Genomic DNA, 12,142 nt, shown 5'->3' with positions numbered 1-12,142 from the left:
TGTTTATAGTGCAAATTGCTGTGTGAAGTGCTTCCCTAAGGGCTCCTCGAAGACTGACAGTTAACCCCTATTTACTCAAACCTCTTTATTATCAGCAAACAGGACAGTAAACAGAAGCATAGTGCTTCTGATTACAAAAGGATGGCTACATGAAAAAGTTTGGAGGGCTGAATGCAGCCCGCAGGCGATGCAATGAGCACTGAAAGACCAGGTCCATCAAGGTTCTATGCACTAGTGTGGTTTTTAATTACAGTTTGTCACAGAAAGAAATGTTTAAAATAATGTGGACTAATGTGATATTTCACTTTATGTACAAACCTTCGACATAATGTAATTCTTCTATGTGCTTAAACGAAATATACGACTTTGCAGAAGCCAAATTACACATTTTATTTGTGATACTTGTGCTTTGATGCTTTTCTGGCCAAATCCTTCAGAACTGAGCTGGAGTACGTAAGTACATTATCACTTGGAATGCATCCTTTTCTTGGAAGAGGTCCCAGATCTTAAGCCACCACAGATAGGAGGGTGGTCGATATTAATAATCGCAATCTAGCTGAACAAGTCACATGCCCTTGAAGAGTCTGACACAACTTTCAGCTGTATTTGACACCAACATCTGAGCACAAGCATTACATCCCACAGGAAGATTTAGAAGAACTGTTACCTAGTTTACGGCGCTCTTCAGGGTCCTGGAGGGCTATGCTAAGCGTTGGCCCTTCAGGTGCATTAACGTGGAACTGAAGAAAGGCTTTTTCATACTCTGAAATGTCTGACTCAAATACCACTGCAAGGAGAAAAGAAAAATGACAATGCAGAAAATAGATAAACAATTAATTTATCAGCACTTAACATGAATGCTCACCATTTTACTGGTTCGTTTTGGTTGTGAGAAAATCAGTGACAGCTCTCTGACTGCAACTATCCTAATTTCTCTGGGATTGAACCCATGATTAATCTCTTTGCAGAAATACTTCGCCAAACTCAATCTTGCAAAACTTTCTGCCCAAGACTGATAAGGTGATAGGTAGGGTCGCCTAATGTTCTCCTACCTAGGGCTTATTTTAAAAACCTATGCTGGAGACACACGTTATGCAGCAAGTTCTCAGAAGACCAACAACCAGGCTCCTGGCCTTGAATATTTTGAATCGAACATTCACAATCAGATGTTGACCACCTATCTCCAACTAAATTAATCAAGGAACAAGCTTATTATTTTGGGAGGAAAGGAAATTTGGCACTCTCGTCCTTTGCACTCCCAATTTTTTTTAAATATGATTCAACATGCAGAAAGAGTTTAAGATCATGGCTTTATTTTGCTGCTGACGCCACTTTAGAGTCGCAGATCGGCCTAGTATTTAATGGCTATCACTTGGATCTCAGAAACTGAAGAACAAGTTACTTACAATTGGTAATTCCTTTTCTGGTAGAGACTCCATCTAGCCACAGATTCCTTACCTTAGAATATTCCCCAGGTGTCAGACTGGATCCGGAGATTTTTCCTGAGCAGTACCCCTGCACGCCCGTACATGGCTCGTCCACATAGTATCGTCCGCACCAGAAGTGACGTGCGTGGTGACTACCACACACCAGGCGCGCGGAACCACAAAGAAAACTGATCACTGGTGCATCAAGCTAGGGTTGTGAAAGGGGAAGTCCTAATACTCTGAATCAGTTTGCAAACCGGGGAGGATGTGTGGGTTGGTAAGGAATCTGCTGCTAGATAGTCTCTACCAGATAAGGCATTACCAAAGAATTCTAGCTGCAGATTCCTTACCTTGGAATAAATACCCTTCATCCCGATGAAGCACGAAAAGGTGTCCTCCGTCAGCTTGTCGTACATAGGTGGCGTGGGTGGAGGGTGGTGAAAAAGGGAAAGGAGCAGCCTTTTTGTATGAGCTGCAAAACCCATGGTCTGATGTTATTGACCTTCCATTGCGCATATGATAGCGTATCCAACCACCCACTGGAAGCCCATGTTGGTATATTAAATGGGTTTGGAGGCAGTGGATGCCGTGGGGGTGAGCTGGAGTTTAATGGACTTGCATGCCCTCTCGCTGGTTGACCCACATGGTATGCGAGAACCACACCCTCGACCACAAAACAACTGTGCGGATTTCTGGCCAGAGTGGCTGGGCGTATACAGACACAGTTGGAATCCCCTTGCATGGCCATGAAAGGTGTGGTAGGCGGACTTGGGTTGGTGTGGGGCCAGGGAAAGGCCCAAGGACCAGGACGCAGTTCTGCTGTCCTTAAAGCTCTAGAGCACTTCAATCCAAACAAACGAGCCATCAAAGGGCATGATCATGAGCGAGGGCCTAGACAACTCCCGAAAAGCCAGTGGTTCTCAGTCAAATCCGGCGCTTAAGGGCCACGACGATGAAATTACCCAGTGAGTCAGTCGTATCCGGCCAACATCGTATGGTTAAGTTGGCTGCGTCCCTTTCATCAGCAATTGCTTGCGAAGGTATGGCTCAGGCCTTGTCCGAGACCATGGGGCAGCACTTGCGCAACTGAGTCCACAATGGTATTGGAGTATCGGCCCAAGAGGCATGCAGTGTTCATCCACTGTAGTGCCAGGTTAGTGAAACAGAACATCCTCTTACCGACGATATTCAGCCTTTCGGATTTCCTGTCCAGTGGAGTGGAAGGGAATGGGCCAGGGTGAAATTTGGAGGTGGAGTCCTGGACCACCAAGCTCTCTGGGGCAGGGTGCTGCATGAGGAAACTGCGGTCACCTGGCGCAGGGCGATGGCAGCAGACAATTGTCCTTTTCATAGGAGCCCATGTGCAGGACTTTGACCAGGCCCGAGCATGACATCCATAAGGGCTTCATTAAATGGGAGAAGCCCTGAGGGGGTAATTCCTGGCTGGAGAACCTGTCTTGACTGCCACTGAGGGCAGGCTAAGGTCCAGAACCTCATTCGCCCAAAAGAGGCTTTCACCCACCTTCTTGTCATGGTAGGAGGAGAGAACATGCCAGTATCTGGATAGGTGTCCAGTCCACTGGTGTTCGCCAATTCTTCTCATCAGCATAGGTCTAGGGGATGGTATTGTTCAGGGTCCAGTGGCCTCTCCCAATCTTTCAAAAGTCCTAACCCATAGAAATAGGACTCAGGCTCCAGCCTCGAGGGCGTGGCTCCAGATGGCGCCAGAGTCTGTGTCGGGCGACACCCCTCCAGCTCCGTCTCGGAGTTAGGGAGGAGAATGGGGGTGGCGCCAGCGGTGCCGGGAAAGTTGACATCAGGACCAGCATCAAGAAAGGTCGAGGTAATACCTTCAGCGCCGGTTGTGGATCTAAGGGGTCAGAGTGGCGCCGGGCCTGCCGACCGGGAACAAATAGAAGTCCCTCCCCAACCTGTAGGGCTTGAAGGTGCACCAGCAAGGACGGACCACCCAAATATGAAATGCATTGCCTCAAAGTTCTCAGAGCTGGGTGTGGGTTACTCCCACTCCAGGAAACTCGAGGAGGTGTGGAGACCGCATAGGGGCAGACTCAACCGCAGAGCCAGGTCTCAAGTGATGACGCTCCCTCATCTCTTTGGATGATTTTGAAGGACAAGGTGAAGTTGAAGAGCTCTTGGAGTCTTACTCTTATTCGTTGTGAGACGTAAAGGAGAAGGAGGACTTTGACGAAGAACAATGGCTCCGCGGCCAATCCTGGGATCTTCCTTTGAAAAGGAATCAAGAGCGTTGCGGCATCGCATATAGAGCAGTAAAGAGATTGAGGGATCCCTCCCACAAGGCCTTAGGGTGCATGGTACAACAACTCATGCAGGTCTTGGCTTTGTGGTTGTGCTCAAGACAACAGAGGTAGATGAGATGCTGGTTTGTCACTGATATCTGCCGGTAACAAGCACTGCAGGACTTGAATACACTCTTCCTTGTGGACCTCCCTGCTTTCCCAAGAGTTCCCTCTTCCTCGTGGACCTCCCTGCTACACCATGAGTTAAGTCTCGAAAAAAACACTTAGACAAAAGTCAAAAAAAGGTCAGTCAAAAAATGACTGGGGGTAACTCTATCAAAGTCTGAACTGACTGGGCGGGAAAGGAAAGAACTAACGTCAGCTCGCTGGGGTGGTGCCTATATAGGCACCACGCAAATCACTTCCAGTGCAGACGATGCTATGCAGTGCCAAAGGATGCCACCCACCGGCCACAGGGGTACTGCTTACGAAAAATCTCCAGATCCAGTCTTATGACTGGAGATAATTCTGAGGTAAGGAATCTGCGGCTAGAAGTTCCTATCAGATTTCACTAGCCACATGTCCTTGCCCACTACCCAGGGAACACCATAGAAGGTAAGAATGAAAATGTCACTTACCCAGTGTACATCTGTTCGTGGCATCAGTCGCTGAGATTCACATGGTATGCATGAGCTCGCCATCTGGTGTTGGGTCGGAGTGTTACAAGTTGTTTTTCTTCGAAGAAGTGTTTTCGAGTCACGGGACCGAGTGACTCCACCTTCTGTGCTCATTGCGCATGGGCGTCGACTCCATCTTCGATTGTTTTCCCCGCAGAGGGTGAGGTAGGAGTTGTACTATAGTAATAGTGCCCGCGCAATGAAAAATGTAAGTATGTACCTATTAAAGGATTAAGTAATATATATACAAATGTACAAAATTGAAGGTAACTTCTGAACTGCTACAGGCTTCCGGGGAGGTGGGTGGGTCCATGTGAATCTCAGCGACTGATGCCACGAACAGATGTACACTGGGTAAGTGACATTTTCAGTTCGATGGCATCTGTCGCTGTAGATACACATGGTATGCATAGACTAGTAAGCAGTTAGTTCCCCATAAGCGGTGGTTTAGCCTGTAGGAGTAGAAGTTGTCTGAAATAGAGTTCTTAATACAGCTTGACCTACTGTAGCTTGTTGTGCGGATAGCACATCTATACAGTAGTGTTTGGTGAATGTGTGAGGCGTAGACCAAGTGGCTGCCTTACATATTTCTTGCATTGGGATGTTTCCTAAAAAGGCCATTGAAGCACCTTTTTTCCTTGTTGAATGTGCCCTGGGAGTAATGGGCAGTTGTCTTTTTGCTTTAAGGTAGCAGATTTGGATGCATTTAACTATCCATCTGGCTATACCTTGTTTTGATATTGGGTTACCTGCATGAGGTTTTTGGAATGCAATAAATAGCTGTTTAGTTTTTCTGTTGTTCTTCGTTCTGTCAATGTAGTACATTAATGCTCTTTTGACATCTAATGTATGTAGTGCTCTTTCAGCCACAGAATCTGGCTGTGGGAAGAATACTGGTAATTCTACCGTTTGATTTAGATGGAATGGAGAAATAACTTTTGGTAAAAATTTTGGATTAGGTCGTAGGACGACCTTATTTTTATGTATTTGTATAAAAGGCTCTTGTGTTGTGAACGCTTGAATTTCACTTACTCTTCTTAGAGATGTAATGGCGATGAGAAAGGCAACTTTCCAGGTGAGGAATTGTATTCCGCAAGAGTGCATGGGTTCGAAGGGTGGGCCCATGAGTCTTGTTAGAACCACGTTTAGGTTCCATGAAGGAACAGGTGGTGTTCTTGGTGGTATAATTCTTTTAAGCCCTTCTATGAATGCTTTGATAACTGGTATCCTATACAAGGAAGTTGAATATGTAGTTTGCAGGTATGCAGATATTGCTGCAAGGTGTATTTTAATAGAAGAGAAGGCTAGCTTTGCTTTTTGTAAATGGAGCAAGTAATCTACTATATGTTTTGGAGTTGCCTCTAGTGGTTGTATCTGATTATGATGGCAGTAACAAACAAATCTTTTCCACTTACTTGCGTAGCAGTGTCTAGTGGATGGCCTTCTGGCCTGCTTTATGACTTCCATACACTCTTGGCTAAGTTGTAAGTGTCCGAATTCTAGGATTTCAGGAGCCAGATTGCTAGATTCAGCGATGCTGGGTCCGGGTGTCTGATCTGTTGGTTGTGTTGCGTTAACAGATCTGGTTTGTTGGGCAGTTTGATGTGTGGTACTACAGACAGATCTAGCAGTGTTGTGTACCAGGGTTGTCTTGCCCACGTTGGTGCTATTAAAATGAGTTTGAGTTTGTTTTGACTCAATTTGTTTACTAGGTAAGGAAGGAGAGGGAGAGGAGGAAAAGCGTAAGCAAATATTCCTGACCAGTTCATCCATAGGGCATTGCCTTGGGATTGCTTGTGTGGGTATCTGGACGCGAAGTTTTGGCATTTTGCGTTCTCTTTTGTTGCAAATAAGTCTATTTGTGGTGTTCCCCAGAGTGTGAAGTAGGTGTTCAGAATTTGTGGGTGGATTTCCCATTCGTGGACTTGCTGGTGATCTCGAGAGAGATTGTCTGCCAGCTGATTCTGGATCCCCGGAATAAACTGTGCTATTAGACCAATTTGATGGTGGATTGCCCACTTCCATATTTTTTGAGCTAACAAGCTTAACTGCGTTGAATGTGTTCCTCCTTGTTTGTTTAGATAATACATCGTTGTCATGTTGTCTGTTTTGACAAGGATGTATTTGTGGGTTATGATTGGTTGGAAAGCTTTTAGTGCTTGAAAAACTGCTAATAATTCTAGATGATTTATATGCAGTTTTGTTTGATGTATGTTCCATTGTCCTCTTATGTTGTGTTGATTGAGATGTGCTCCCCACCCTGTCATGGAAGCATCTGTTGTTATTACGTACTGTGGCACTGGGTCTTGGAAAGGCCGCCCTATGTTTAAATTTATACTGTTCCACCATAGAAGCGATAGGTAAGTTTGGCGGTCTAGCAACACCAGATCTAGAAGGTGACCCTGTGCTTGAGACCACTGTGAGGCTAGGCACTGTTGTAAGGGCCTCATGTGCAGTCTTGCGTTTGGGACAATGGCTATGCATGAGGACATCATGCCTAGGAGCTGTAGTATTGTTCTTGCTTGTATTGTTTGGTTTGGAGACATGTGTTGAATGACCCTGTTGAAATTGTGGATCCTTTGTGGAGTTGGCGTTGCTACTCCTTTTGTCGTGTCTATTATGGCTCCTAGATATTGCTGTACTTTGCTTGGCAGAATGTTTGATTTTGCAAAGTTGACGGTGAACCCTAAATTGTAGAGGGTTTGTATGACTTGATTTGTGTGGTTTGAGCATTGTGTGAGCGAACTGGTTTTGATTAGCCAGTCGTCTAGATACGGGAACACATGTATTTGCTGCCTTCTGATGTGTGCAGCGACTACTGCTAGGCACTTTGTGAATACTCTTGGAGCGGTTGTTAAACCAAAAGGCAATACTTTGAATTGGTAATGTATTCCTTTGAATACAAACCTTAGATATTTCCTGTGTGATTGATGGATTGGTATATGGAAATATGCGTCCTTGAGGTCTAGGGTTGTCATGTAGTCGTGTTTTCTGAGCAATGGTAACACTTCTTGTAGTGTGACCATGTGAAAGTGGTCTGATTTGATGAATGTGTTTACTACCCTGAGGTCTAGAATTGGTCTCAGTGTTTCGTCCTTTTTTGGTATCAAGAAGTACAGTGAATAAACTCCTGTGTTTATTTGTGTGCTTGGTACTAATTCTATTGCATCTTTTTGCAGTAGTGCTTGAACTTCTATCTCTAGAAGTTGTGAATGGTATTTTGATAAATTTTGTGATTTTGGTGGTATGTCTGGAGGGAATTGCATGAATTCTATGCAATAACCATGTTGGATAATTGCTAGGACCCATGTATCTGTAGTTATTTTGTCCCATGCTTCGTAATATTGATGTATCCTCCCCCCCACTGGTGTTGTGTGGGAGGGGTGAGTGACGTGTGAGTCACTGCTTGTTGGTAGTGGTTTTGGGGCTTTGAAATCTTCCTCTATTCCTAGGAAATTGCCCCCCTCTATACTGGCCCCGAAAACCTCCTCTGTACTGTCCCTGGTAGGTGGGCGGTGCGGACTGTGAAGTGCTAGCTTGTGTGGCCTGACCCCGAAACCCTCCTCTAAAAGGTGTTTTGCGGAAGGTGTTATAAGATCCTCTGCTCTGCGGGGAGTAGAGTGCGCCCATGGCCTTGGCAGTGTCAGTGTCCTTCTTGAGCTTTTCTATAGCTGTGTCGACCTCCGGACCGAACAGAAGTTTCTCGTTTACTGGCATGTTAAGCACTGCCTGCTGAATTTCTGGCTTGAATCCAGACGTTCTGAGCCATGCGTGCCTACGGATGGTAACCGACGTATTAATGGTTCTTGCGGCCGTGTCTGCTGCATCCATGGAGGAGCGTATTTGATTGTTGGAAATGTTTTGACCCTCCTCAACAACCTGTTTTGCTCTTTTTTGCAGATCTTTTGGGAGATGTTCAATGAGATGCTGCATCTCATCCCAGTGGGCTCTGTCGTATCGCGCTAGCAGCGCTTGTGAATTTGCGATGCGCCACTGGTTTGCTGCTTGGACAGCAACCCTCTTCCCGGCTGCATCGAACTTCCTACTTTCTTTATCTGGGGGAGGTGCATCCCCAGAAGTGTGTGAGTTTGCCCGTTTTCTGGCAGCCCCTACCACCACAGAGTCTGGTGGCAGCTGAGAGGTGATGAAGACAGGGTCCGTAGGAGGCGCCTTATACTTTTTGTCCACCCTAGGCGTCACTGCCCTACTTTTAACTGGCTCCTTGAAAATGTCCTTTGCATGGCGTAGCATGCCTGGGAGCATCGGCAGGCTTTGGTAGGAGCTGTGGGTTGAGGAGAGGGTGTTAAATAAAAAATCATCCTCTACTTGTTCCGAGTGTAGTTCCACATTATGGAATAGAGCTGCTCTAGCCACCACTTGTGAGTAGGCTGTGCTGTCTTCCGGTGGTGATGGCCTAGTTGGGTATGTGTCTGGGCTGTTATCAGACACTGGTGCGTCGTACAAGTCCCACGCATCCTGATCTTGGTCATCGTGGCTCATGGCGGTGTGAGCTGGCGAATGTGACGGGGTGTAAGTTGGCGAAGCCGGAGTTACAGGTGGAGGCGAGGGAGGAGGTGTTACCTTTTGTGTTGTTTGTTGCTGAGGAGTAAACTGAAGCGTTCTCTTTCGTTTGACAGGTGGAAGGGTACTGATCTTCCCAGTCCCCTGCTGAATAAAGATACGCTTTTGCGTGTGATCCACGTCAGTGGATTGCAGTTCTTGTTCAAATCTATGTTTCTTCATTTGAGAAGACATAGAATGCTCTTCGGTATAGGAGCCAGAAACAGGGTCTGATGTCGCTTTTTTCGGCTCCGAAAGCCCTGTCGATTGTTTTTTCGGCTCCGAGGTAACCTTCCTCTTTTTCCGTGCCGAAAATTCTTGGCCTCTATGGTCTTCGGCGCCACTGTCTCGGCGTCGATCGGTGTCGACACCGAACTCTCGGTGTCAATGCTTCTGTTTAGCACTCTCTCGGTCCCGAGGAGGCTGCGTGCCGGTGTCTCGACCGAAGTCGGACGATCTCGACACTGAAAGGGCCTTTTTCGGTGCCGATTGTTGGTCACCGAGAATTTGGGTGGAGCCATGGCCGGTTGGCAGTGGCGTCCCCTGGGCCTTCTTTCCTTTTTTAAGGTTTGATCTCGACGTCTTACTCACAGTTCTTGTAGAGTGTAGCTCGTCGGAGTCTGAATCCTGGATGGAAAAGGATTCCTCCTGTTCTTCTTCTGTCTGGAACTGTCGACGCTCTTTTGGCGTGGACGCCATCTGCAGTCTTCTCGCTCGACGGTCGCGCAGAGTTTTTCGGGACCGGAACGCCCGACAGGCCTCGCAGGATTCTTCACTGTGCTCGGGTGACAGGCACAGATTACAGACCGAGTGCAGGTCCGTATAAGGATATTTGTTGTGGCATTCGGGGCAGAATCGAAACGGGGTCCGATCCATCGGCGTTGTCCTCCACGCGGTCGGGCCGACTAGGCCCCGACGGGGTGCCGAAATCTACCCCGAAGGGCACCGAAGCGCTTCGATGTTCAACGCGTCGTCGTATGTGTCTATCTCTAACCGGATCGCAACGATACCGTCGAAAATCTTCCGTCTTCAGCTATCTTTCCGTTCCGAAACTCGGAGCGACATGAACACGTCCGAACCCGATGGCGGAAAGAAAACAATCGAAGATGGAGTCGACGCCCATGCGCAATGAGCACAGAAGGTGGAGTCACTCGGTCCCGTGACTCGAAAACACTTCTTCGAAGAAAAACAACTTGTAACACTCCGACCCAACACCAGATGGCGAGCTCATGCATACCATGTGTATCTACAGCGACAGATGCCATCGAACACATACTTACATAGATACAAAACCCCACTTACACAAATGGTTTCTTAAATGATCCACGTGAATCCCCTCAAAATAGTGCTTCCCCACAGACAATTATCGCCAGTGGCGAGGACTACTAAACACCCAGAAGGTTTCCTCCTCCATTCATATGTCCCTGGGGCACTCTCGGGGCACCGTGCCCTCACCAAAGTTCAGCTGGTTTTTAATTGCATTTATGTAGCTGATGTCAGAGGGACACATCTTACCTGGTGCCTGGTTTCCTCAGATTCCATCCTCATGGGTCCATTAATAAACAGTTACAAAATAATACATGTTTTCATTGTATCTAGAATGTGTATGGTAATCTCCATGAACTAGTTTGATTCTTTCTTTCCAAAATGATTATTCCCTCCTTCATCTGTCTCCATGTTAACTGGTCTAAGCATTACCTGCCATAAGGTGCTGAACTCTTATGCATAAAGAGCATGTTGTTTATGTTTCACTCAAGTATTATCGCATATACTGTTTTTAAAATGATCCCTAGTGTGGGGAGATAACAAAACACGAATGGCCTGTTAACATTAGGGAATACACTATTATAATTTATAATTACACTTATGACATTCAGCTAATGGCCAAGCAACATAATTTTCAGGATATTCATCAACTACCTCACAGCAGTTGATGAGTGGATGGCCAGAAACAAACTACTGCGTAAGTGCTACAAAATAAATTTGCCTGGTGGCTAAGTGGAAGGCTGACTGATGGCTACGTGACCAGGGAAACTAGAAGAGAGACCAATTCCAGCAATCATTAAACAAAAAAAAAAAAAAGCTATGAGTAATTGTTGGTGCCAATTTACTGTGGGCCCCCCAATCTCTGCACCTTAAACTCTTATGTCCTATATTTCCACATCTGTTTTGAGCCACAACGGACTGAAAGTTTGTTACTGATCACGTAGCACCACAAAATTTCACAAATAGTATCTTCCTTGGTCTTCGCATATATATATGGAAAATATCACTTACCCAGTGTACATCTGTTCGTGGCATGAGACGCTGCAGATTCACATGCTGTGCATTATCCTGCCATCTAGTGTTGGGCTCAGAGTGTTACAAGTTGTTTTTCTTCGAAGAAGTCTTTTCGAGTTACGAGACCGAGGGACTCCTCCCTCTCGGCTCCATTGCGCATGGACGCGGACTCCATCTTAGATTGTTTTCCCCGCTGAGGGTGAGGTAGGAGTTGAGAGTATACTAGATGTGCCCATGCAATGGAGTAGGTATGTATGTACATAATGTGTCTTAAAATAATATTTATTTACAAATTTAAAATTCTTATTCAACTAACAACGGCTACAGGCTCCCCGGAAGGTGGGAGGGCGCATGCGAATCTGCAGCGTCTCATGCCACGAACAGATGTACACTGGGTAAGTGACATTTTCCGTTCGGTGGCATGTGTAGCTGCAGATACACATGCTGTGCATAGACTAATAAGCAGTAATCTCCCCAAAAAGCGGTGGCTTAGCCTATGGGAGTTGAAGTTGTTTGAAATAATGTTCTCACTACAGCCTGTCCTACTGTGGCTCGTTGTGTTGTTCACACATCTACACAGTAATGCTTTGTGAATGTATGAGGGGTAGACCAGGTGGCTGCCTTACAAATTTCTGTCATAGGTATATTCCCCAGAAAAGCCAGTGTGGCGCCATTTTTCCTAGTGGAATGCGCTCTTGGTGTAATAGGTAGATCTCTTTTTGCTTTAATATAGCAAGTTTGAATACATTTAACTATCTATCTTGCAATGCCTTGTTTGGATATAGGATTACCTGCATGAGGTTTTTGGAAGCCTACGAACAATTGTTTTGTTTTACAAAATTGTTTAGTTCTGTCAATGTAATACATTAGTGCTCTTTTTTATGTCTAACGTATATAAGGCTCTTTCGGCTACTGAGTCTGGTTGTGGAAAAAAGACAGG

General features: G+C 46.0%; 1 protein-coding gene across 3 annotated transcripts in view; it reads right to left on the bottom strand.

Annotated features, from left to right (window-relative positions):
* The window catches only part of RHPN1 (rhophilin Rho GTPase binding protein 1), a 208,822-nt gene that overhangs the window by 44,740 nt on the left and 151,940 nt on the right, over positions 1-12,142 (bottom strand). For all 3 annotated transcript variants that reach the window (XM_069220879.1, XM_069220878.1, XM_069220877.1), the window contains one exon: positions 668-787. In XM_069220879.1, coding sequence (XP_069076980.1) covers positions 668-787 — 120 coding nt within the window. The remainder of the gene's footprint in view (positions 1-667; positions 788-12,142) is intronic.

The sequence above is a fragment of the Pleurodeles waltl genome, chromosome 2_2 (genome assembly GCF_031143425.1).
Source record: "Pleurodeles waltl isolate 20211129_DDA chromosome 2_2, aPleWal1.hap1.20221129, whole genome shotgun sequence".
Lineage (NCBI taxonomy): Eukaryota > Metazoa > Chordata > Amphibia > Caudata > Salamandridae > Pleurodeles > Pleurodeles waltl.
Note: the sequence above shows the minus strand (reverse complement) of the source record. Positions and strands in the feature narration are given on the sequence as shown.